General features: G+C 51.1%; 10 protein-coding genes across 10 annotated transcripts; 8 read left to right on the forward strand and 2 right to left on the reverse strand.

The window, feature by feature from the left end:
* Positions 1-483: 483 nt before the first annotated feature.
* Positions 484-1,668, forward strand: DSM5745_06082 (NAD(P)/FAD-dependent oxidoreductase; the record flags this gene model as incomplete). Its single annotated transcript, XM_026748098.1, has 1 exon — positions 484-1,668. The coding sequence occupies one exon, from the start codon at positions 484-486 to the stop codon at positions 1,666-1,668; it is 1,185 nt and encodes a 394-aa protein (XP_026603930.1).
* Positions 1,669-2,164: 496 nt separating this feature from the next.
* Positions 2,165-5,560, forward strand: DSM5745_06083 (DNA-directed DNA polymerase delta POL3; the record flags this gene model as incomplete). Its single annotated transcript, XM_026748099.1, has 3 exons — positions 2,165-2,548; positions 2,602-4,778; positions 4,825-5,560. 3 exons carry the CDS (start codon positions 2,165-2,167, stop codon positions 5,558-5,560), a joined length of 3,297 nt encoding a protein of 1,098 aa, XP_026603931.1.
* A 335-nt stretch (positions 5,561-5,895) lies between these two features.
* On the forward strand, positions 5,896-6,890 carry DSM5745_06084 (uncharacterized protein; the record flags this gene model as incomplete). Its single annotated transcript, XM_026748100.1, has 4 exons — positions 5,896-6,009; positions 6,155-6,316; positions 6,381-6,387; positions 6,454-6,890. 4 exons carry the CDS (start codon positions 5,896-5,898, stop codon positions 6,888-6,890), a joined length of 720 nt encoding a protein of 239 aa, XP_026603932.1.
* A 418-nt stretch (positions 6,891-7,308) lies between these two features.
* Positions 7,309-7,980, forward strand: DSM5745_06085 (uncharacterized protein; the record flags this gene model as incomplete). The annotated part of the gene is made up of 1 exon (XM_026748101.1): positions 7,309-7,980. The coding sequence occupies one exon, from the start codon at positions 7,309-7,311 to the stop codon at positions 7,978-7,980; it is 672 nt and encodes a 223-aa protein (XP_026603933.1).
* A 1,916-nt stretch (positions 7,981-9,896) lies between these two features.
* Positions 9,897-10,451, forward strand: DSM5745_06086 (uncharacterized protein; the record flags this gene model as incomplete). Its single annotated transcript, XM_026748102.1, has 1 exon — positions 9,897-10,451. One exon carries the CDS (start codon positions 9,897-9,899, stop codon positions 10,449-10,451), a length of 555 nt encoding a protein of 184 aa, XP_026603934.1.
* Positions 10,452-10,826: 375 nt separating this feature from the next.
* On the reverse strand, positions 10,827-12,263 carry DSM5745_06087 (SDR family oxidoreductase; the record flags this gene model as incomplete). Its single annotated transcript, XM_026748103.1, has 5 exons — positions 10,827-11,156; positions 11,231-11,490; positions 11,573-11,756; positions 11,822-12,104; positions 12,160-12,263. The coding sequence occupies 5 exons, from the start codon at positions 12,261-12,263 to the stop codon at positions 10,827-10,829; spliced, it is 1,161 nt and encodes a 386-aa protein (XP_026603935.1).
* Positions 12,264-12,690: 427 nt separating this feature from the next.
* On the reverse strand, positions 12,691-14,992 carry DSM5745_06088 (fungal specific transcription factor domain-containing protein; the record flags this gene model as incomplete). Its single annotated transcript, XM_026748104.1, has 3 exons — positions 12,691-13,521; positions 13,594-14,181; positions 14,243-14,992. The coding sequence occupies 3 exons, from the start codon at positions 14,990-14,992 to the stop codon at positions 12,691-12,693; spliced, it is 2,169 nt and encodes a 722-aa protein (XP_026603936.1).
* A 1,493-nt stretch (positions 14,993-16,485) lies between these two features.
* DSM5745_06089 (uncharacterized protein) lies at positions 16,486-17,623 on the forward strand (the record flags this gene model as incomplete). The annotated part of the gene is made up of 4 exons (XM_026748105.1): positions 16,486-16,625; positions 16,678-17,015; positions 17,080-17,399; positions 17,456-17,623. The coding sequence occupies 4 exons, from the start codon at positions 16,486-16,488 to the stop codon at positions 17,621-17,623; spliced, it is 966 nt and encodes a 321-aa protein (XP_026603937.1).
* An 860-nt stretch (positions 17,624-18,483) lies between these two features.
* On the forward strand, positions 18,484-19,872 carry DSM5745_06090 (uncharacterized protein; the record flags this gene model as incomplete). Its single annotated transcript, XM_026748106.1, has 1 exon — positions 18,484-19,872. The coding sequence occupies one exon, from the start codon at positions 18,484-18,486 to the stop codon at positions 19,870-19,872; it is 1,389 nt and encodes a 462-aa protein (XP_026603938.1).
* An 800-nt stretch (positions 19,873-20,672) lies between these two features.
* On the forward strand, positions 20,673-23,669 carry DSM5745_06091 (uncharacterized protein; the record flags this gene model as incomplete). The annotated part of the gene is made up of 3 exons (XM_026748107.1): positions 20,673-22,285; positions 22,350-22,610; positions 22,673-23,669. 3 exons carry the CDS (start codon positions 20,673-20,675, stop codon positions 23,667-23,669), a joined length of 2,871 nt encoding a protein of 956 aa, XP_026603939.1.
* Positions 23,670-24,038: the final 369 nt, after the last annotated feature.

Below are 24,038 nucleotides of genomic sequence, written 5' to 3' on the forward strand. Positions count from 1 at the left end.
GGTATCTAGATTTATTAATGCACCAAGTCTCTGATCAACGCGCACTATACCATGAGCATGCGGCCTATCAACCGGCCAGGACTCACAACGAGGATTACCAAGCGAAGGCCAAGTGGGCATTACGCCTGCGACGAGCGGCTTCTGATGGTGTTCGCAGACAAGAATTGGGCGCGGCAAAGTCGCAAAACCGATGAATTATACACGGTGTGGGTAATTGATCCATACTTTCAACCTTGCGGATCTTCGTAGACTGCCTCAGAATACGGCCTTCTAAATTATTTAAATGACTGATGACGAGGTGGCTGGCGATGTCAGACGAAGGGCGCGCTCGTATTCAGCCGGAGTGTCCGCGAATAACCGTGTGCTATACAGGTTCTGGCCAACGTGGATGGAGCTTGGCACCAGCTTAAGAGCGAGCTTTGCCCTCAACAATGCTGAAGACAGGAAGCATTCCCACACAATCTCGGGTTCAAGCGTAGAAATATGGCAGCGCAACAGTCATCTGATATTGTCATCGTTGGTGGTGGCATAGTAGGCTCTGCCCTGGCCTACTTCTTGTTGTCTTTTGATGACAGAAAGAAAGTGACTGTGGTCGAACGTAACCTTTCTGGTTTCGAAGGTTCCACCGGTTACGCGCCTCCTGGGTTTGTCGGCCAATTCAACGAGTCCGAGGTGCTCACTCGCCTTGCCATTGACAGCGTGGGAGAGTACTTAAAGGTGCCTGGAGGTTTCGATCATGTTGGAGGGTTGGAGGTCGCTACGAGTGCTGCTGGACTCGAGAATTTGAAGTGGAGGCTTGAGACAGCGAAGGACAGAGGCCTCGAAGCAGAGCTGATTTCAGCTGAGAAGGCCGCAGATATGGCGCCTGACTTGGTGAAGGACGATAATGTGTCGGCGCTGTATTTCCCTTCGGATGGAACGGCAAACCCCCCTACAATCGCAAGCTTCTTTCGTTCAGAAGCTCGCGCCAGAGGGGCAGAGATCATACAGGCCGAGGTCACCGAGATCTCCAGAAGCGATGGTCGCGTCAATGGAGCGATGACCTCCTCTGGATTCATCAACGCCCAGACAGTTATCCTTGCTACTGGCATCTGGGCCAGGAATCTTTGCAACTTCGATATACCTTTCCCGATTATCCCTGTCGCACATCCGTATATGTATGGAGAGCGCCACGAAACCAAGCCGTACAAGTCACCATTCGTCAGATACCCGGAGCACCATGTTTATGCTCGAGACCACGGGTCATTCTTCGGCCTGGGCTCTTACGACCATAGACCACTGCCCGAGACACCGAAGACGTCCGCCCATGGTAGCTGGGTCAAGGATTTCGATAAGACACTTGATCGGGCTTTGAAGCTCATTCCGGGGAAGACCAACCTGGTTCCTAAGGAGAAGTTCAACGGCATTTTTTCCATGACGCCTGACAACATGCCTTTGGTCGGAGAGATCCCAGGGACGGAAGGTCTTTACATCGCAGCAGCAGTTTGGGTCACGCATGCAGCTGGATCAGCGAAGTTTTTAAGCCAAATGATCAAAGGCGAACCAATCGATGCCACGGTGCAGAAGGCGCTCGACCCGAGTCGGTTTATGGGGCGTGATATTGGGAGCTTGGAACGGGAGTCCCTTCATTGTTACAATAGCATATATTCGACGTATGAAGGCTCATAATGTCCCTGGTCGTAGGAGCAGTTAGCGAACGATAACGGGCATATTCCAATCAATCGATATCTCCAAGCCATGTCGCTGCTGGAAGTGAAAAATGGGGCATTTTAGGCATGAGGGTAGTTTGATCTCTCCCGAAAATGCCTGACCTCTATAGATTATATAGAGATGATCCACGGAGAAAAGGATTTCAGATGAGATTGGCATTCATAGCAGCCGATGAGATGGAAGCGACTGGCATGTAGTAGCCGGGTGCACGTGACACAGCAGCTTTGGAAAATGGGTTTTGACGGACTTGGACCTATCGCGCGCCGTAGGTACCCACCGCTCAACGCGTCGCACGTCGCACGTCGCACGTCAAGCGCGACCGAAACACGCCTCAATTAATTATCCGCCCCCAGATTGACCACGCCAGGTTCAATCCATATAATCACCTCTACGCCAGACCTTTGATATTGTATACTATCTCGTGTATTGGCCCATGTGCTTATGAGCTTCCGCCATGCCTGAAGCTATCGCCATGCCCCAGAAGCGGGTTCTCGGCGACGCATCGAACAATGCCCGCGGCGCCATGCAATCGCCCAGCACGATGAAGAAGCGCAAGGTCGAGGCGCCAGTCAAACCAAGCCCGCGAGCACAGAACGGACAGAGGAAGGTCGGCTCGAGTCAACCACAGAAAAGTCAATTCGAGGAGGAGGTTCTGGAGAAATTGACGCAGGACATCAGCGGCTTGAAGGAGAACAACGCAGAGAAGGACCAGCAATGGGAACGACCGCCACTCGGCGAATTTGATCCCAAGAAGGAGAATATTTGCTTTCAACAAATCGATGCGGAGGAGGGTACAACAATGGGGAAAGCGGCCATTAGGCTTTTTGGTGTGACCGAGGTACGAACCTTGCGTGCTTCGCTGCTTTCTCAATAGGCGCTGACTTGAAACAGGCTGGCCAGTCAGTACTCCTCCATGTTACTGGATTCCAGCATTACCTATATATTGCTGCCCCCGTTGGTTTCACGAAAGAAGACTGCGACCCTTACCGAGCCTTCTTGGAGAGCAAGATTGGGCAGTTCCCACCCGTTGTCCAATCCGTCCAAATAACCATGCGAGAGAACATCTATGGGTTTCAAGGGAACAAGAAAAGCTACTATCTGAAGATTACCGTGACGGAACCAAGGCATATCCCCAAGCTACGAAGCGCGCTCGAAACCAAGGCCCAAACCCTCAACTACAAAGGATTGTGGAACAATCCTGATGGTGGAATTCTCACATTTGATATCATTCAATACCTGCTTAGGTTCATGATTGATACCGACATCCAGGGCATGTCGTGGGTTGAGGCACCGGCCGGGAAGTACGAGCTTATCTCACCACAGGACAAGATCTCAAACTGTCAGCTTGAGGCGCGCATTGATTACCGCAGCCTCATCTCACATACTCCGGTTGGTGAGTGGGCTAAAATGGCCCCATTGCGGATTCTCTCGTTCGATATCGAGTGCGCAGGTCGCAAAGGAATTTTCCCCGAACCAAACCATGACCCGGTTATCCAAATCGCCAATGTCGTCACTCGGTACGGAGAATCAAAACCTTTCATCCGCAATGTGTTTGTCATGAATACCTGCAGCCTGATCGTCAATACTCAAGTTTTGGAATTTCAGCAAGAAGAAAAGATGCTTATGGCATGGCGGGATTTTGTACACAAGGTTGATCCTGATGTCATTATTGGATACAATATTGCCAACTTCGATTTTCCATATCTTTTGGACCGAGCGAAGCATCTTAAATGCACAAACTTTCCTTACTGGACTCGACTGAACGGCGTGAGGTCTGAGGCAAAGGAGACCAACTTCTCCAGCAAGCAGATGGGCAACCGAGACACAAAGGCAACGAATACCAACGGGCGATTGCAGCTAGACTTGCTGCAACTGGTTCAGAGAGATCACAACCTGCGAAGCTATACTCTTAACTCTGTCTCGTACGAGTTCTTGGGGGAACAGAAGGAAGACGTCCACCATACAATGATCACTGAACTCTACAACGGCACGCCTGATTCAAGACGTCGACTGGCAGTTTATTGTCTCAAGGATGCATACCTACCGCAGCGGTTAATGGACAAACTGATGTGTCTTGTTAACTACACCGAGATGGCCAGAGTCACAGGTGTCCCCTTTAACTTTCTGTTATCGCGTGGACAGCAAGTCAAGTTCCTCAGTCAACTTTACCGAAAAGCGTTGCAACAACAGCTTGTTATCCCTAACATGAAGTCCACTGACGAGCAAGATTATGAGGGTGCTACTGTTATTGAACCCATCCGTGATTACTACGACGTGCCAATTGCAACCCTCGATTTTGCTTCTCTGTACCCTTCTATCATCCAAGCCCACAACTTGTGCTACACTACCTTGCTCAACAAAAGCAGTGTCGCTGGCTTGGTAAAGGACGAAGACTATATTATTACACCCAACGGTGATATGTTCTGTACCCCTAAAGTGCGAAAGGGTCTTCTGTCACAAATTCTGGAGGAATTGTTGAGTGCACGAAAGAAGGCCAAGAAGGAACTGGCACAGGAGACGGACCCTTTCAAGAAAGCTGTCTTGAACGGACGACAGCTTGCCTTGAAGATCAGTGCCAACAGTGTTTACGGTCTTACTGGTGCCACAGTAGGGAAACTGCCCTGTCTTCCGATTGCCAGTAGTACCACCAGTTATGGTCGTCAAATGATCGAGAAGACGAAGCAGGAGGTTGAGGCAAGGTACACCATTGCCAACGGCTACTCCCACGATGCAAAGGTTGTCTATGGTGATACCGATTCAGTCATGGTGAAGTTTGGCGTTACTGAACTTGAAGAGGCCATGAAACTTGGGCAAGAAGCATCCGAATACGTGTCGTCCAAGTTTATCAAGCCTATCAAGCTCGAGTTCGAGAAAGTCTACTTCCCGTATCTCCTGATCAACAAGAAGCGATATGCAGGTCTCTACTGGACCAATCCCAAGAAGTATGACAAGATGGATACAAAGGGTATTGAAACAGTGCGCAGAGACAACTGCTTGCTTGTTCAAAACGTGATTGAAACTGTTTTGCACAAGATTCTGATTGACCGTGACGTTGAAGCTGCCCAAGAGTAAGTCATCCTTAATCATCTCTGTATTCTTTGCTGACTCCTCCAGCTACGTTAAGGACACGATATCGGACTTGCTGCAAAACAAGGTTGACATGTCGAAACTCGTGATCACGAAAGCTCTGACCAAGGACTCCTATACAGCAAAACAAGCCCACGTAGAGCTTGCTGAACGTATGCGAAAGCGTGACGCGGGTTCTGCTCCTACCCTTGGTGACCGTGTTGCATACGTTATTGTCAAGGGCACTGGTGCTAAGAACTACGAAAAGTCGGAAGATCCAATCTATGTGCTGGAGAACAATATCCCTATTGATACAAGATACTATCTCGACAACCAGCTCGCTAACCCGCTGGGTCGTATCTTCGAGCCCATTCTAGGGGAGAAGAAGGTTGGCCAACTGCTCCATGGTGAGCACACGCGATCCATTGCCATGGCGGCACCAACAATGGGAGGACTTATGAAGTTCACCAAAAAGACGGAAACCTGCCTGGGATGCAAAAAGCCACTGACAGGGAAGGATGTGATGGCAGGGGCAGTGTGTGAATCATGTCGTCCTCGACTGGGAGAGCTGTACACCAAAAGTTTAAACAAGATGTCTGACCTGGAAGTCCGGTTTGGGCGTCTATGGACGCAGTGTCAGCGGTGCCAAGGGAGTCTTCACTGCGAGGTCATTTGCTCGTCGCGAGACTGTCCTATCTTCTATATGCGTATGAAGGCGAAGAAGGACGTGGAAGACTCTCAGAGGGAGCTGGCTAGGTTTGATTTTGATGCCGGTGCATGGTGATCTTGGATGCTGTACTAATACTCGGTTGGCGTACTGGATATGGCGCATTGGGATATAACGTATGGGTATGATTGAATATAGTTCGCATCAACACTGTTATTCTATTACTGTCCAGCATTGGGGTAGCCTTTAGTATCACATCCAGTAGCATGGAGTCTCTCAATATTCTCTAGCATACAGATATACAGATATTACACTTCGCATTCCGCCGCCAGTCTAGACCCGGCCCGTGCACGATTGGCGTGGTAACGGCTGGAGTCGGGTCTTGGCGCGGGGATCGCAGAGAAGAACTCTAACCCGACGTCATCCATTTCTCCTCTGCAGAACCACCCACGATGCCGCGAAACTACGATATACCGCCGCCGAATCCCACTGTGGAGGAAGTGCTTGATGAGACGGACAGCAATAATGACGCTCGCGGCCCCGACTCGCGTCTTTCATGGCCTCAGGTGCGTGGATCACGACTGCCTAGACTAGCCCAGCGCACTCGAAGCCGCTGAGAGCTGGAATCTATCTCTCTGCTGGCGGTGCTACATGGTCATGTTGCTCCGGAGCCAGGTAATTGTCTGCGAGCTAATTGATCTGGGGAAACAGATATGCACACAACATGACTCCGTCCTGTCGTCGCATTTGAAGATGCTCTATGCCCTCAAGACCCAGGTCGCTTCTGACCCTGACGCATCGCGACTTATAAGCTCTATGATTGAGCGCACGCAGAAGCTGGTCAAGCAGTTTGAGGGGGTCAAGAAACATATCGTAAGTTCCTATTGGCGAAGGTGTTGGATTCACCTCGGAAGTATACGGTAGCTAACTAGAATAGGTACCACGTGAGTCTATTACTTTTCAACCGCCTACGCAAAAGTAAACTGTATCTCGGTCTAACTCCTGGACAGGCGCTATGCGGAGCTCTGGTTCCGGCCCAGATTCCAGAAAAGCTTCAAGTGACTCAACGACGCCAAGGGCGGAGGATGGTGCCGCCCGGAAGAGAAGAAAGCGTCACCGCATCTCAAACGAGATTGAGCTGGTCGATGAGCCGCAGCAGCCAGTGCTCGAGGTTCAATCGGTCAAGCGGAAACGCGTCGACATGATTATACCCGGTGCTGATGAAGACGTCCGGAACGTGATGCCCGTGTCTCTAGAGACAGAAGACATCTCAGACGAAGTACAGCGCCGGCTGAAAATCAAGGAAGAGCAACGGCGGAAGCGCGATGCGAAGCCAGAAAAACGCAAACGAGACCGGGACAGTCTTGCGTCCAATGCCAGCACATCGTCGCTAGCCAGCTCAAAACCTCGGAAGAAGTTCAAATCTACGGGAATGGCCGACAGGTGAGGATGAAGTGAGACGAAAATAAATTGGTGCTTTGCAGAAGCCAAATCAGTACCCGTGGAAAGGAACGCATGTTCCGGGGCAACGTGCATCTTGCGCGGGAGAACTCGTTGCTTTGGGTTTCGCCGTGGCAGCGGAGCAATGTTCCCTCCATCGCCCATTCCGATATACACCTCGAGGAGTCACAAAACTAGCCATAGGCTTGCAAGAATGGAATCAACTTGCGTATTACCAATGCCTCTCGCCTCCGAGGGATCAAAAGGAAGCCCCTCGATTCCCCTCCTCCTTGTCTTCTTTTTTCCTCATCTTCCCTCGACCTAGTCTTCAGTGCCCTCAGGACACTGTTTGACTACTAGACCGAAGATCTTCCCTGCCCTTACACACTCTCTCCTCCCTAATCCTTCCAATCCGCCCACCCACCATGCCTTACTTCCGTAACTTCTCCCGCCCCGTCATCTTCCATCCTAACCACCGCCCCTCCTATCCCTCCAACGGTTCCTCCCAACTCCGTTATCATAACTCCCGCTCCTCCTATCCTTCTGACGGTTCCGCTCAACTCCGTCACCAGGGTCAGGGTACCCCGTCACAGTCCCGTCCCTATAACCCTAACCACCGCCCCTCCCATCCCTCTAACGGTTCCGTCCAACTCCGTAACCAGGGTCAGGGTAACCGCTCCGGTGCCCGCCCTCACCACAATCCTCACCCCCGTAATCAAAATCAAAACCAGACCGGACCCGCCCCCATCCGCGTCAACATCCCCAGAAACCTCGACCTCGACAACGACACCACCATGTCCGGCATGCCGTCGCCCTACACGGCCGCCCAATGGCGCCGTATCCAAAAGGAGCGGTATCGCCGCGAATATCAACGTCTCCGACAGCTCCAGCATCAGCAACATCACATCCAATCCCAGACCGGCCCCACCGACCTCGATACTGTCATGACCGACGCTCCGGCTTTGGAATTGGCACCTCCCAAGCCGGCTCTGCGCTCGTCCTTCAAATTCAAAAATAAAAACAAAAACCGGCGTTCGTCTCCCCGCGGCGCCCGCAACCAGAAGGTGCAGCTCGATCTCGCTATGGCCTATGTCTGATGTTCTTATTGCTCTTGCTCCGCTGTATATAGACGATATTCCAACATGTCTTGTCTTGTCTGTCGAACAATAAAAATAAAAAAAAAAAAAAAAAAAAAAAAAAAAAAAAGAAATAAAAAGCACTAACCACAGATCCTAACCCCGGACATCGTCCCATTCTGTAGTCTCAGCGACGGACTGGAGAGGATAGGATAAGTAGATACGTAGCTGCTGGCGTCGCACCGCGGATATCCAATGCCGCGGTGCAGTTGGCCGAGCTACGTATCGAAACAACGCAGTGAGCTTGAGCTGGCAACTCTCTCATTGATCGTTCATCATCTCATCCATCATCCGCGTCGTTGAGACTGGGGTTCTGTGGTTGTGTCTTTGCATCTCAAAAAAATAAGAAAGAAAAAAAAAAAGAAAAAAAAGAAAGGTTGCATAAAATGCAACCAAAAAATAAATCCTTCCCTTTATCATCTTCTTAATATCTTTATAAATCATAATTCTGCAATGGTCGTCACACCCTTTGCTCTTTCGATCCCGGGGCAGGTTTTTACCAGCGCATAAACTGCCCTGGAGTTTCCCTGTCTCCTATGCCTGAATGGGGGGATCTTTATATGGTTACAGCTAAAGCTGGCCATTTATTATAATTTATTCAATTTAATTTGGTTTTTTTTCCATCTCTTCTTCCTTTTTCTTCGTAGTGTAATCTGTAGACATTCGTAGGGTAGAGTAGCTCGTAGCTTGTAGTCCTTGTAGATTCATGTCGTAGAGCCTCCCGTGAGGATACTAGATCTCCTAGAAGCATATTGCATCCCAAGTAGATCCATTACCTGTAAGTGCCTTCATGAATGCCTATTCTATAGCTAGCTCGACAATCAGCCGAACATTCTTCCCTCTTCCTTGGTCATAGAGCCCAGCCTGTGCACCGGTACACCTAGCACAGAATAGAAGCTCCCCGCATAGAAAACGATAAATAAGCGATGTATTTCTGGAATGGCAGACCACAAAGAGGGAGCCTGTTTGCAGAAAGCCCAGTGAAGTCGAGGTCACTTGTCGTGAGTATAGGTTTCTGGTCAAGCGCACCGTAAAGTCCATACCAACGGAGTAGGTATAGGGTAGGCACCGGCATATTTCTCTTGGAGACGTCGACCATATGCGGTCCATGCTTTTCGTTTTCGGTTTTCGTATCGACAGACTAGAGATGTACCGGTAATGGCGCAGCAGGCTAATCACAGGACCCTGCAGATGTGTTATGTATAGCCTAGGCAGCACTCCCCACAATCCTGATAGCGGATCGACATGGGGACCCGTTCATGTACAAGCCACCGAAACCCGGTCAGAGATTCCAGGACGCACGATGTGAATATCACAAACAGTTAGCTGACTCGATTTAGAGCGCCTGAGCCCAACTCAGCCTTACACCGATCCGCATACCGTTTAGCAGAACGAGGCTCCACCACGTCATACGCAGCCCAGCCCTAATTCAGCTGCGCTCCAATCCACTAATTCGGGTTTAGTGCGGGCAGCTGATCATCTCCAGCTCGGCTTAGGCCAGGGTCTAAGGATTCTATACGAGGCTGGTGGATATCTCATTGGACAGGCGAGGGGTCAGCGCGCTTGGCGGTCTCCGCTGGCACAGGGCTTGGGCGCGGCGGTGCACTGCCTTGGGCCTTGGCGGCGTTCGGTTTGGCTGTTTCTATACAGAGAACTGCAGATGAGGATGCAGGGCGTGCAGTGTGAGCTTGGAAGTCTGGAGGGTTTATGTATATAAGAGCCTTGTTCGCGGTCCTCGTCTGGAATGTCATCAGTCAACGAACAAAACAGTCAACTATACCTTGTTACACAACCCCAGTCAACCTTCAAAAGGAACTTTGGATATTGTCCGAGAATTGTTTGCCCACCTTCCGTTATAAACCAGCCCAACAACCAAAATGCGTCTCACTTCAATCTCCATCTCCCTCGCCCTCCTCTCTCCTCTAGCGCTCGCATCCCCAAACCTAGCCGCAGAGAGCAATAACGCCATCCTCAAGCGCGCCCCCGTGCCCATGCAACCCCTAGTCGGCCGCCAACTAGGCCAATCTCCCGTCCACATTCTCGCCCGATCCCCTCAAAACAACGACGACAATGACTGCGATAGCGACGAGCGAAGATGCGGCAACGCCTGCGTGGACGAAGACTGGACCTGCTGTCCCGATAATGTGAGCGGCGGCTGCCCCAGTGATAAGGAATGTCTCAGGGTCGACGGGGTGTGGGGATGCTGTCCTGAAGGCGAGGACTGTCGGTGGGATGATGATGACGATGACGACGACGACGACCGGAATATCTTTGATCGCATTGGAGACGGAATCGATGATCTTGGGGATGATATCGAGGACACCTGGAATGATATTGTGAATGATGACGATGACGATGCGGCGGGCATGCTGAAGCCTGGGCTTGGTGTTGCGTTGCTGGCGGCGGTTGTTGCTGCGGTGCTGCCGGCTTAGGATGCTTCCCACGCGGCATGACTTGGTACATCATGCAGTTGATGCTGTGTCCTGGCGTTGGGACGGATGAGCGATGTTTTCCGTTGTATATAACTTTTCTCAAGATTGTTTCCTGTCATAATTGCACTAAATCTAAATCTTAGACGTACCTTGCTCCTGCCATTTGCGTCCCGGCATTGCTTCGCTTAACATTATACATGAACACTGGCTTTCTACCCCTTACCTTTCAACTATTCTATCGTCTCTACCTCTACCAGCATTGCTTGAGAAAACATCTGAGGTGTGACTGAGATTAGATTGTTGAGATTAGATTGTCCGGGATAAACACCGCATTCAACCCCCGAGATGGGCAGCAAGGCAAAATAACACCCATAGCTAAGAAGAAAGCAGCCCCGCACGCGGAGGGAGTAGCCCTGCGTTCTCAAAAGCCTGGTACGTCTCAAACCAAGTCTCCATTGTGCTGTCAAATCTCGTCCATCCGAACTTCCTCGCCTTATTGACAGACGAAATGGTCAGCCACGATTTGCCCGTCGCCCAACTGAAGAAACCCCAGGTCGCATAGTCGAACGCCTCAGCATTGCCGCCGTATTTCTGAACAACCTGCGCCCACACCTCGCGCTTGTCTTTCGCCCATTCGGACAGGTCCACTTCGTTGGCTAGCGAGGAGGCTTGGCCGCGGGCCTTTTCGAACTCGGGTTCTGGTGCCTAGTAACGAGAACGGGTTGTTAGCGTTCGCTGTCAAAGTATACTGGAAGAAACAAGGTGAAGAAGCGAAGTACCTCCAGACCCAGGAAGGCGGCAAAGTCCGTCCAGATATGCTTCCAGACGAAGACGTCGCCGTTGGCATGGTTGAAGGCCTCGTTTTTGCAGTGGTCCTGGGTGACAGCGTAGACCGTGAGATCTGCGAGACTAGGCGCATACGAATTGTCGTCGACGGAATTCCAGAAGTACTCGTTTCCAGGGAACACCGGGGCTTGGTTCAGCTCGCGGCAGATGAGCATGTAGATGGCGACAGTTGCCACCTCCGACATCCCATTTGCTGCATAGTGCGCCGGTTAGTTCAGTTCGGCAGGCGTTGTGATGAAGGGGGATGGATAACGGCAGACAGGATAAGCACGTACGCTGGGGTGAGTAGCCGACAATGGCGTTCGGGCGAATGACATTGTACGACCATGTCCTTCGGCGAGCCTGGAGTTCCTTCAGGCGGTCCTCCTGGGGGTAATAGAAGTTGAGGCCGGCGTCGTCGTACCGCGGAAACGACTCCTCCAATGGCACCTTGACGGGCCCAAGGTGCACGCCGTAGTACTGAAGGGCTGAATGTCAGCGGCAGCATATGATGGAATGGCAAAGGCTGTTAGCGTATGGCTTACCTTGCCGCCTGTCTGCAGGCAGACACGCTCCAGCTTCGGGCATGCTGTGTCCACCGCATCAAGGAAATTATTAAACAGGGGAACGTTCTTGTCCCGGAGCACTGTGAAGTCGTCACTGTGGACATACGACGCAAAGAAGGCATGCGTGACATCACTGCAGAAAGGCTGCATTTTGGCAACAATCTCCTCGACGGGGGCGAGGAAGTCCAGAGCGACGAACTGAACGCGCGGGTCGAGGAAGACGGTCTTGATAGGCCGCCGAGAGGTGATAATGATCTTGCTCCTGCGAGGCATGTCAGGACCAGTGCTAGTGACTGTGTAATACCTGGTGACTGTACCACTCATTCTTGGGCAGGCGCACGAGGTGCTCGGCGATCGCGTAGCCGGTGATGCCATTGGCACCGGTAACGAGAGCGGTCTTGCCAAACGTGGGAGCACTCATTTTGATCAAGGCAAGGTCGACGACTATGGTGGGTCTGATCTCGAGGTGTTACGTCCTTGAGACATGGGAAAACAGGCCGGATTATATAGCATGCACGGAGGGACTAAGCGGAACACTGAGATGCCGCCGCTGTGGAACGACGGCAACAAAAGAGAGTTCCGTCCTTGCCGTCGGCTTGCTGCTGGATGGACTCGAGACGAAGTGGGCCGAATTCGCTGGCACCGTGGGGCAGGAATGATGATCAATGCCAATCTAGAGACTAATTAAATGCAGATGGTATATGGAGCGAAAGATCCACTGGCTTATTGTCCATGGACGTGACGGCAGCAGTGCGATGACTACTGGGGTTGGTCTCTTTTTTGTATCTAGTGTGGAAGAACCTGGGCTAATCTTGATCTACCACAGGTTACAATGTCCAACAAATAACCTACTGCAGCATGCCGGCAGCAATGTCTTCGTACGGGATGTATCCAGACCCCTGCATTATATTCTGGTCCGCGACCGACCTTTCGAAAGCATAATCCGTGATTACCAGGCTCTCCAGGCCTGGCGCAAAAGATCCCACGAAGTCCGGCCCGGGCCCGAAACTGGGCAAGTCGACCATTTCGTGTGGAGAAGACATGATGGGGTAGTGATACGACGATGTGCCGCCCTCAAGCCCATGCGCGTTGCCATCTGCATTGACAGCCCGAGTCTGCTCACCAATAACGGCAGAGTGGCCGTGGAGAGTACCAGTCGGGGCGGCCGTGAATTCTAACCGGGTCGCGTTCTGACTACTTCCTTCCAGAGAATATTTCCTTGAGGTGGCATTCGAGGCACCATTTGTACCGGGAGGATTGCTATCGCGACTCCGGGCGTTCCGAGGCTGGAGACTGCGCGGGTTGTTGCATTGGTTTATCACATCGGTCATCATGTCAGTGAAACGCTTTACGGAGCGCAGAGTCTTCCCAGAGACCCACGTTTTCGTACAGAAGGTGTTCAGCATGTGCGTGGCCTGCATGACGGAGTGCGTGTGGCGGAGTCGAAAGACTGGGACCTTTACGATTAGGCCGAGGGCCGTGGAAGCGGCGCCGAGCAGGTATTCTATGAACGGGAAGGTGTAAATTCCGTAGGGGTCGACGATGCGAGAGTAGAAGGCTATGATCCGGTCGGCGAGGGAGACGCAAGCGGCGTCGTTGTCGAACGTCGTCATCCAGGGGTTTGGCGAGGAGCGGCTGCACATGGGTTTTCGGATGAGGATGCGGAGCCAGAGGGTTCGCTGTGGGTTGGCGAAGAAGAAAGAGGATTAGTGATCTTGGGAAATGGCTTTGAGGAAGAGGGAGAGACACACAATGACAATCAGGAACCGGTTCTTCGGCTGCCATCCGCGAGCGGGTGGCCCGGGAATGTGGTCCTGGCAAGGACGCATCTCATCGCAGTTTAAGCTCGGCGGGAGACCATGCTTCCACATCGACAAAAGGTCTTCAAATGAAGCAATAAGAGTAGGCTCGGACGCGCGGTCCATGGACTGGGCTTGGTAGAGATTGTTCCACGCTTTGCCTGCGATCTTCGAGTAGCCCACCATTGCGATGAGATTCGGGATCGGGGATTGAGCGTCATCACACCCGCTGTCGTCCTCTGGGCCCGACGTCGCTGGACAGTGAAACAGAGCATCCATCGCCGTCTCCGAGAGGAGCAGCGGGAGCTTGGTATCCATGTTTGTGTCCTGGATCACAAAGGGCTGCCCGATGGTCAAGGAAAGCCGGCGGTCTAGGATGTACAAGCACCACCACAGACGCCGCGAGGACTCGGCGACAAATGTCGTTGCCGTTTCGAGCACCGCTTCCCTATGTAACCCAAGGTGCTGTGCCTGGATAATGGTAAGGGATAAAACCTTGTGCGCCCGCTCGCTCGCGTCAATCCGGAACAGATACACCACCTTTGTCGTTGATTAGTGCTGTTCTTCAGCCTAGCAGCGCCAGTTAAATATGCTAGCATACCATGAGGGTCAGGACATGCAGCCTCGACAGGCTGGCCGGGGTATCTCCCAAGGGATCAACGACATCCTTGACACACTCCAGCGCAGCCGCGTGAAAGGCCCATCCCGAGGACTGCATCCCGTCGTTTGTTTCAGCGCGCACTGAGGTTGTGCAGCGGCCAAGCGCCAGGCAGAGTAGGACCTGTGCAAAAGACTCTTTCCCTGCGGTAACTACGTCGGTCTCGCCTACGAGCTGGGCGTACGACCTCCGTAGTGAAGGGATATGGAGAAAGGGGTACAGCGGGTGGACGTAGTCGCAGTACAAGTCCAAGAGAACGACCCAATCGGCCTTGCGCGGGCACAGTTGGTATTTCGCGAGGATTTTGAGAACCCAGGTACGCAATGAGCGCGAGCTAGTGGCCGATGTCTCGCTTGTTAGTGCAGAGTCAGGACTTACCACTGTGGGTGCGTCGGCATCTTTTACCGGCAGCCCTAGCTCGTGCAAGCTGTCTTCAACTTCTTGTAAGGTGCGCCTGATTGATGTCTCGCCCATGTAGCTGAGTTCTTCCGTGGGCCCAGGGCCAGGATGAGCCCCTCCCCCGTCAGAAGAAAGGGGATCTGTCGTATCGTCGCTGTCGGCTGGTTGCTCGGTGCTTCGCAATTGCTCCGCGTCCTCGGCGCCAATAGATAAGCTAGGGTAACGCTCGAGGGCGGAAGAAAGCCGGCTTAACTGTTTCTCAATCGCGCACACCCTTTTGGCGAGCATAGTCATTGTTTCCTCGGTGGTTCTTGGGGCCGGGAACGTCAGTAGCAGGACGGAAGAGTAAGACTGGAAAGAGAATGGATAACCTGGTTTTTTCACTTTCATCTTCTGTGTTCGATGGGTGCGCCTGCTGCGCATGTTTTCGCTTTTTCCGCAGCGAGGTGCGCTGAATGGGCACGTAGTCCATCACGCATTCGAGGTCTCTAGACAGGCATGCCCCACACGGGAACTGTCCGTTACACTGGGAGGAATAGCACAATGAGTCCCAGCTCTAAGTAGGAGTATGTCAACTCCTAGAGGCACCTACTTTGATCTTCCGACGATGGCAGTATCGACTGGCATGGAGATTCAACATTGGAATGGCGCACACGACGAAAAAGCCTTGAGTCAGGTAGAGGTTTGAACACACCAGGCTTTGTTTGTATATTTGGCCCGCTTGTTCCGAGCAGTGGGCAGATTGACTGTTGCAGCAGAAAGGTCAATCTGGGTGCAAGGCCTCTCGGCATCTGTGTCCTGCATGGTGGGCAGCCTGTACAGGACAAGCGGGGATGGGATTCAAGAATCAACAGTCGCAGGGCAAGAGAGATCAGAACTCAAAAGGTAACGGTTTGAGATGGTTGGGCTGTCTGACACGTGACCCAGGTACCATGACCCGACTGGGCTTAGCGGCGCCGATCATGGAGACTCCCGGCGTTAGCGTGGCCTCCACGCCACAACGCACCAGCGGAAGTTCGGAACTGACGGAACTGGTCGGGATCAAAATACGCGCATATATGGAAGAATTTAGGTAAGATGTTAGAAGCCCTCCAGTTCACCAAAGTGACAGCTGACAGTCTAGATAGTAAGGGTGACGTGGGTTGAGATCTTGCCCACTTTAGCGGCTACAAACTCCTCCTGAATGATCCAACCTCACATCGCGGCGAGGTACAAAGACTACTCAAAGTCAAGAGGTATTGCAGAGGGACGCGATTACAGAATTGAAGCGTGATTCGCCAGTCAGAAAGGCAGGCTCTGTATGGAATAATATAAGTACAACAGAAGTGTTCCATGACTGACGCCTCCGCGCCGTCCGTGGGCTCCGATGACCTTCGCTCAACGCCCTTTGTGGACGAACGGGTTTTGCAAAAGGAACAGTTTATCCGTGACCTGGTTGACACCAATTGTTTCACGACACACATTCTCTATAAAATCAACAAGAATCTGGAATTGAGGAGGAATGAAATGAGGTAAGAAGCTTGTAGGGCAGAGCTAGGCACCAGTGCACCACACAGTCCTGGCCGCAGCCGGGTTCATATTCTAACCTTGACCCAGAGCACTTTCGTTTTGACCTTCGGTTTTATCCTACAAGCTGCGCATCATCCTCTCTCACTTGCTTCATTCCGTACCGCGGCAAAGAAATGGCTTTGATAGAACCTCAAGTGGCACGTTTGTCCTGGCTACTTCGCAAGAGGCCCTTCCACTACCCCTTCCAGCGACCCCTTTGCCTCAAACTGCCCTTATCGATGAAAGTCTCTCCAAAATACGACTCCAAAAGGTTTTACCCGGTTCGAGCTGGGGAGGTACTCGCCAATCGCTATCAAGTCCTTGTGAAGATTGGGTGGGGGGGTTCCTCTTCAGTATGGCTCGCTCGTGACATGCATGGGTATGATTATCTCCGTAGCTGAAGCTGGTTTTGATCCTCATAATATATACAGATACTGCTGGGAACTGGAAACAATTGCGACATTGAAAATAGGAAATACCACTTCGCGCACTGCCGATAATAAACGCAACATTGAAGAACGCATTGCTAAGACGGACCCGTCCCATCGGGGCCGCTCACTCTTCAGGACATCGACAGATTATTTTTGCATTGCTGGTCTGTTTGGGTCTCATCTTTGTCTGGTCTATGCGCCCTTGAGGGAGCCAATCTGGCTTTACCAGAGACGTTTCAAAGAGAGGATGATTCCGCTTCCAATCGTTAAGACATATATCCGTGTCCGACTTACAGGCCTCGATTACTTCCATACGAACTGCAAGGTTGTGCATACGGGTAAGTCTATGTTCCTTCGAAGTTTGATTTAATTCGATGGCTAGGAAGCTGAGCATCAAGTTAGATCTAAAGCCTGAGAATATAATGGTCGGTTTCGAAGACCCTGCTGTTCTCGGTGAATTCCTCAACTCCACGATTGATGAAGCAAATTCCTACAAAATCGACTCCAACGGCCGGCCCGTCTACTGCAGATGCACTCCCTTTGGCCCGCTGAGGAAAGTGATGAACATCCCGCAAATTGTTGATTTTGGGTCTTCAGTGAGGCTTGAGGAGGACGATGACTGGGGAATATACCCCAGCCAGCTGGATCACTATCGCGCTCCAGAGGTTATACTTGGATGCGTCTGGAGGATAAGTGCTGATATCTGGAACATGGGTGTCATGGTGAGTCCTTCATCCTTTTTGAAGAGGTCCTGTCCGTACAACTAAATAATTGCTAGGTCTGGGATCTTATACAAGGACGAGAACTATTCCGGCACATTCACAACCAGGACGGTACCTACAATGCCAGAGCGCATATCGCGGAAATAATAGGCTTACTCGGACCCCCTCCGCGAGAAAGAATCGCCAGGTACAACTCGATGATCGAATTCAAGTGGCCGCAGTAGGTCAGTAGGGAGTTAAGACGGTAAACTGTGTGAAAGTGCTAAGGATTACTTCGACGGGCGTTTTTTGATGCTGATGGCCGCTTCCTATATGAAGAGTTGATACCGAATCGAAAACTTGAAGAGGCGGTTCCATCTTGCCTGATGGGCCAGGATAGATAGGGGTTCTTGTCTTTTGTCAAGGGAATGCTAGCTTGGTGGCCGGATGAGAGGAAGCGACAAGGGAACTTATGCAGCATCTGTTTCTTCAACTTGGGAAGGTGCATCACTAATCGAGGCTGGGCAGGATTACAGTAGATTAGCTTGGCTCTAGCGAGCATTATGCACCTGTTCAGTCAGTGATTGAGTGCGATCTTGACAAAAGGATCTTATGAATTCCTGCTACTCGCCTTGGTTTCCAAATCAAACGACGAAATCCCCAGGGGTGTCTAGTTGTTGGAATCTGCTTATTCATTGACAGAAGCGAGGGGGCGATTGCCTATTGAAACAGCTTTCACCTAAGGCTGCCATGGCAGATAGTCAAGGTCCTGCTGTCCAAGTGATACCCCCGTCTTCTCCTTCCAGATCAACCATTACTTATCCTTGTCTTGCAAGATCAACCAGCATCAAACTGAGTGCTGTATCCTTTCTGGGAAGTCCCTTTATATATTTCTCGCGTCGTCGACCTCAGGCTGCCTGGGTAGCCCAGGCGTCCCGGTGCAAGTGTTACTCCTGTCTTCCTTTTCCAGACACGGACAACTTCTTCCTTTTCCCGCAAAATCACCCAGTATTAAAGTGAGTGCTATCTCTTCTATAAAATATCTTTCATAATACTCACTTTTCTTTCTCACAAGGCTTCCACTCTATTATTTGTTTAGTCCGCCATGGCCACATTATCCTCCCTTCCGAACGAGCTCCTGGCCATGGTCGCAACGTTCCTGGACAACCAGATTGACGGCCTCCATCTCGCAAACTGCTGCCACCGATTTCGCGATCTGTTGCTTCCTCGGGTACTCTCCTCAATCGAGGTCTTAGGTCGTTGCGACTATATCCTCAACTCGGTAGTTCACTTCTTCATTCGGAACCCAGATTTCGCGAAAGCCGTCCGCTCCCTGGCCCTCATTGGCCGTGGTACTTGCAGACACAACCGAAAGCTCGAATTCGACGAGGTTGCGATGGATAACGCACTTCAGGACATTGATGAGGGCGGTGCGGACATTTCAACCTGGGTACACAAGTTATCCCGAGAAACAACTTTCAATCATTCTTATGATGGAAAAGGGAAGGAATGGCAGACGATGTTACTAATTGTCTTGCCAAATCTCGAGAAACTGGAAGTCGATTGGGACATGGCTCAATTGCTGGAGGCCAGCATTCTAGAGCGGGCGTCATGCTTGAAGCAGTTGTTTCATGGTAGCCCGGTTCTTGCTCGTCTGAAGGAAGTAAGTATCCCATGGCAGCAGAACTCAACTAAACCAGTGCACGTACGGGAAATACTGCCCTTTTTCATGTTTCCAGCCATGCGAAAATTCCGTGGTGATCTATTTACCGACAAACTGGAACCGACCCACGACCTTATCCAAAAGCCGGGCTATTCAAACGTGACGCATATTCACTTACGGTACAGCAGACCCGCAAGGGGATTTGAGAGCCTTATACTGGCGTGCAAGAGACTGGAGTCCTTTATACTTGAGAAAGCATATGGGGGGGTTCAGGCCGGATTCGAGAGCAATGTTACTGCTCTCTACCGGGCACTTCACGTTCACAAAGACACATTAGAGAGAATGGTCATCCACCTCGTTTGTGGCTGGCCTGTAAGCTTTCTAATGGATGATTTATTCTTCGGCACGCTGCATGGTTTTGCTGTTCTCAAAGAAGTGAATCTTAGTGTGCTCAACATCCTGGACTGGGATCATGAACAGAGATTGGCAAGAAACAACCTATCCCAAGTCTTGCCGGCTTCCCTAGAGACTCTGGCAATTAGGGATTCTCAGCACTGCCCAAACATCTCGGAGTTCCAAAATCAAATCACGGACATGGTTAGAGCCAAAACTAGCGACTTCACTCAGTGGACTGAGTTGGAAATCATCGGCTGTTGGTGCGATTCGCAAGAAGAGGAGCAGTCATTTTTCCCGCCATTGAGTGAGGAAATCAAAAACATGGACAGGTTGCTCGGGCCTGCCTGTAGAGGCAGCGACATTCATTTCAATCTGAGGAATAGCTTTTCCAAACCACATGGCTTACTCCGTGATATCAGGGAAATGGTAATGTGACAATGTCCAAGTCAACACGGATGAAGTTGCCAAGGATAGCTCCACCGTCTTTGATCCATGGCCTGGTGATTCCTCACAATGTGGGATATGATCCGTCAAAGAATCCGTTCTTCTTGACCTGTCTGTTATGCAAATATTGTTAAATAACAAGAGCAGTTTACAAAGTTACCACAGTGGTGACTTTTTTCTCCAATCAACCAGACTCCACTTAAGTGTCCGTCAACAATATAGTTCAGCGTTAGAAGCAAGCATATGGAATGGAGTGAGTATGGCTCAGCCTCAACCCTCAAAGTTAGGCAAGACCCAGGCAACCAGGCACGCTCTCCAGCGCTACTCCGGCTTAAATATCTCAAGCACCTTCTATTTCCCTCATCGCACAATCGCCAAAAACAGTGTCGCGTCTAGAAGGTCACGTACGTAACAGGGACGGCAGACGAGTTGTAGCAGTGGACAGTACTGGTATTCATCATGGGCCGCAGCCTGAGAGGAGGGCAAATACTTGAACCAAAGCCGGTATCCGCGACTTGGTCAATGTGAGACGCTCCAATTATCTGAGAGGCAGTGTGGATTTGAAAACAACTATGATGAGCAATATTTCCTTCCACAACGAGTACGTCACAACTTGAAGACCTTACTCGTCAAAGTGACGAATATTTACCTAGAGTACTGTGCAGCCTGACTTTTGAGGCATAAAATTTGCCTAATCACGTGATAGCGCGTGTTTGTGCAACTCTCCATCCCTAGACGCGTCTCCAGCTGCTGCCAAAACACCAAATTGCTCCCGGCATTGCCATGATAAAATGTCGTCTACTTCGTCCCCATTGAGTGCAGGGGAGTATGGCGAGAAGCTGAAGGACGAACTTTCTACGTATTTGGCCGATGTCAACACCAACGGCCCCTTTTTCACGAGCTCCGGGTCTGAAGCTGCTATCAACCCAGGCCTTGACATTCCTGGCGTCGGCGCGATTTCCCTTCCTGTAACTCCAAACGTTCTCAAAGAAATCATCGATGCTTTCCCTGCGAGCCCACGGAAATGCTGCGAATTGGCCGCTGGTCAATTCTCCACTCGAAATCCACAATGGCATAAGCAGATCCGCCAGTATTTGGCACAGGTTGCTGCGGAGCTGGTGATTGAAACAGACCCCAGCCACATTGAAGCCGAGCCGCGCAGCCTTGTATTATACAATAAAGATTCGGGGTCCTTCTTCCCTCTGTCCGAGGACTTAGTTACAACGGACGTGGAGGGTGTGTTCGGGACCCTCGCTATTTGTCTGCCGTCGAAGCATGAGGGTGGGGACGTTGTTGCGCCTCTCAGAGATGGTAGTCAAGGATATAGGAGCTCGGCAAATTCGGAATACGGCTTCTCATTTGCCGCATGGTCACCAGACTTCAAGTACGACATAGAGCCTATCACGGCCGGATACCGCATACTCCTGATCTACAACCTTCTTCATCAAGCATCATGGGAGGCCATGAGACGTCGAGGTCAGCTAAGCAGGCTAATTCACAATAGCCTCAGTTCTTGGGCAAGCTGGAGCGCAAGAAACGATACAGTATCAGAGGCCGCCGGTTTGCCTGTTTCCTCGGCCTTCTCTAAAGCCATTGATGATTTAGAGACGCCTATGCTTGCATATATTCTCGAGGGCGAATACGAAGACAAGGAGCTTAGCCTGGCTACCTTGAAAGATGCTGACCGAGAGCGCATGATCTTGCTCAAAACAGCATGCGATGCACATGGCTTTGAAATACATCTTGCCCGTTTAGAAAAACGCGAGTTCGGCGAGGTTGAAGGAGACGATCACGATTATTGCGGCCCTGGCCGTCATTGCTTTTACCCTGAACCCGAGTTCCATGAGATAACCCACCTCCTCGAGACCTCATTTCATCTATCGGATATCACCGATGCTTCTGGTAAGGAAGTTGTGTATAATACAAACATCGATGCGTCTTTGATTCTCAACATTGATGCCTTCAAGGACGAGCCGGACCAGGAGGACTACGAGGAGTACTTTATAGATGAAGACTGGAAGGCAATGCATTTCTATCGCCAAACTTGTATCCTCATACTTCCCGCAACTTTCCGAACTGCGTTCAAATTCTATGCTTTGGAACATGGCAGCATATGTATCGAGGATCTTGTTCGCGATTTACACCGACAAGTCGAGCAATCTCCAGATAACCTTATACTCCGCCAGGAGCTCGTTAAAACCTGCTGGCGCGTATCCGACATCGTTTATGGGGCCACAGAGGATGTTGATTTCGATATAATCGATGATATTAAACAAATAGCATTCAAGTACCGCGAATGGGACATCTTGTGTCGCTTTTTGGGGGAGTTAAATCACCTGGACGGTCTTGCTGATATGTTTGCGAAGGGCATCTTGGACCATGGACTTGAGGAATTCAAGAGCGGGTAAGTTATAAACTTACTCTTCGTTTGATCTGGAGAATAAAGCTGAGACTTTCTTCGATGGCAGATTTCACCGCCTGTGGCAGCTACCATCAGAGAACGTTTTTGAGCCTGTTTGGCTAGTGAACAACACGGTCCATGCATTTTCCAGCCTTTGCAACGATTTCATTCCAAAGCGTACGGTTTCCGACGAAATGCTCGCGTGGGAGCACGACAGTCTGTCAGTCCTTTTTGATCGAATCCTGGTTCGCCGGAACCTCGATCAGCAGGCTGGGAGGGATCTTGCAGAATTCATCGTGGAAGATGGCAAGAATGGCGTCCTAACGAGGTATCTACAAGCCGCCGCCGCTCATAACATCGTGCATCTTCGGATATTGACTTTTAGTACAGCATATCTCCGCTTCTCATTCGCACCACATCCAACGTTGAGTTTATCATCGCTTTTCTCACGGCGCTTGCGGAACAGGCCCCTCCGAGGATCGCTCAGAGAAGACTTTGGTCACTCCAAAATTCCGACACTCTAGATGAGGAGACGGTAAAGAATGTCTACGAGAGCATCCTTCAAGCTGCGATAAAAGATCTTCGAATCTGGATAGCTAAACGGCCGCTGTCTCCTGAGCGCAATCTTGATTGGCGGTATACCCCCTCCTCAAGAACCGAGGACTTAATCGCAGCCGACCTCCTCGTCAAGATGATTAGGCAATGCGATTGCTGGGGATTTCAGACCAAAGAACTGGTAAAAGCTCTCCAAAAATGCATATCTATTCCTGAAGAAGAGGAAGCCGGTGACTTTATGACGAAGTTTTCCCGGCCGTTTATTGTCTGTTTGTGCGGCTACCTCAAAGAAAAGTCTGAAAGAAGAAACTGGGAAATCTTATGCGAAGCGAGCATTTCTGCCAATCCTGAACTTGGAGCTGGGTCAGGCGGCGCTGCAGGTGATGAATCAATCCATACCCTGGAGCCCAAGTCAGATCATGGTAACATGAGCTCCGCTTCAGAGCAAATCGTCGTTACCAACGAGCAACACCTTGTTGAATTGATCATAAAAGCTCTGGAGACCTACTTGACGAAATATGTACGACAGCCGCCCCAGCCCCCTACCACCTGGCAACAGACTCTACCCCGGACTTCCACGTGCAATTGCACCGATTGTCAACATCTTATAGCATTCGTCACACATCCCGATCTGCCTGCTTGGCGATTTACCATGCCGCAGAAGCGCCGGGAACATCTCTGGGATCGGCTTGGTCCAACCTTCCGGCGTGAGATTATTAAAGACAGGAGTCCGTATACTTTGCAGGTCACGAAACTCACCACGCATACGACACTGCTTTTCAAGCTTGGCGGCAGAGAGTCAGTTCTGCTCATTCGACACTCGATGGCTTGAAACGAAATACTCCGCTGGTTGAGGTTATTGGAGATGACTCGTATACCAGATTACTGGACCATGAGTGCCTCAAAATGCCTACGCCCGCGGCCTTGCTCAGCACCGCGCAACAGTCTCAGCCACCCCAGGTGCCTGTCTCTCATCCTGCTCAGTACCATCCATCTCAGTCGACAGCTCGCATGGTCAGACCCAGTGCCCAAGCAGACTCTACTAACCTACGAGGACACCGGCCTACATCCATACCTTACACTAACGCCGTTGGCGAAGCACAAGCACGGGCGCAACCAATTTCATCTATGCCGAATCCAGCGGCTTCTCTACAGTCGATGCCATGGCTAGGATCTCCACAATCCCAACTACCGCCGGGAC

The sequence above is a fragment of the Aspergillus mulundensis genome (assembly GCF_003369625.1).
Source record: "Aspergillus mulundensis strain DSM 5745 chromosome Unknown scaffold_5, whole genome shotgun sequence".
Classification (NCBI taxonomy): domain Eukaryota; kingdom Fungi; phylum Ascomycota; class Eurotiomycetes; order Eurotiales; family Aspergillaceae; genus Aspergillus; species Aspergillus mulundensis.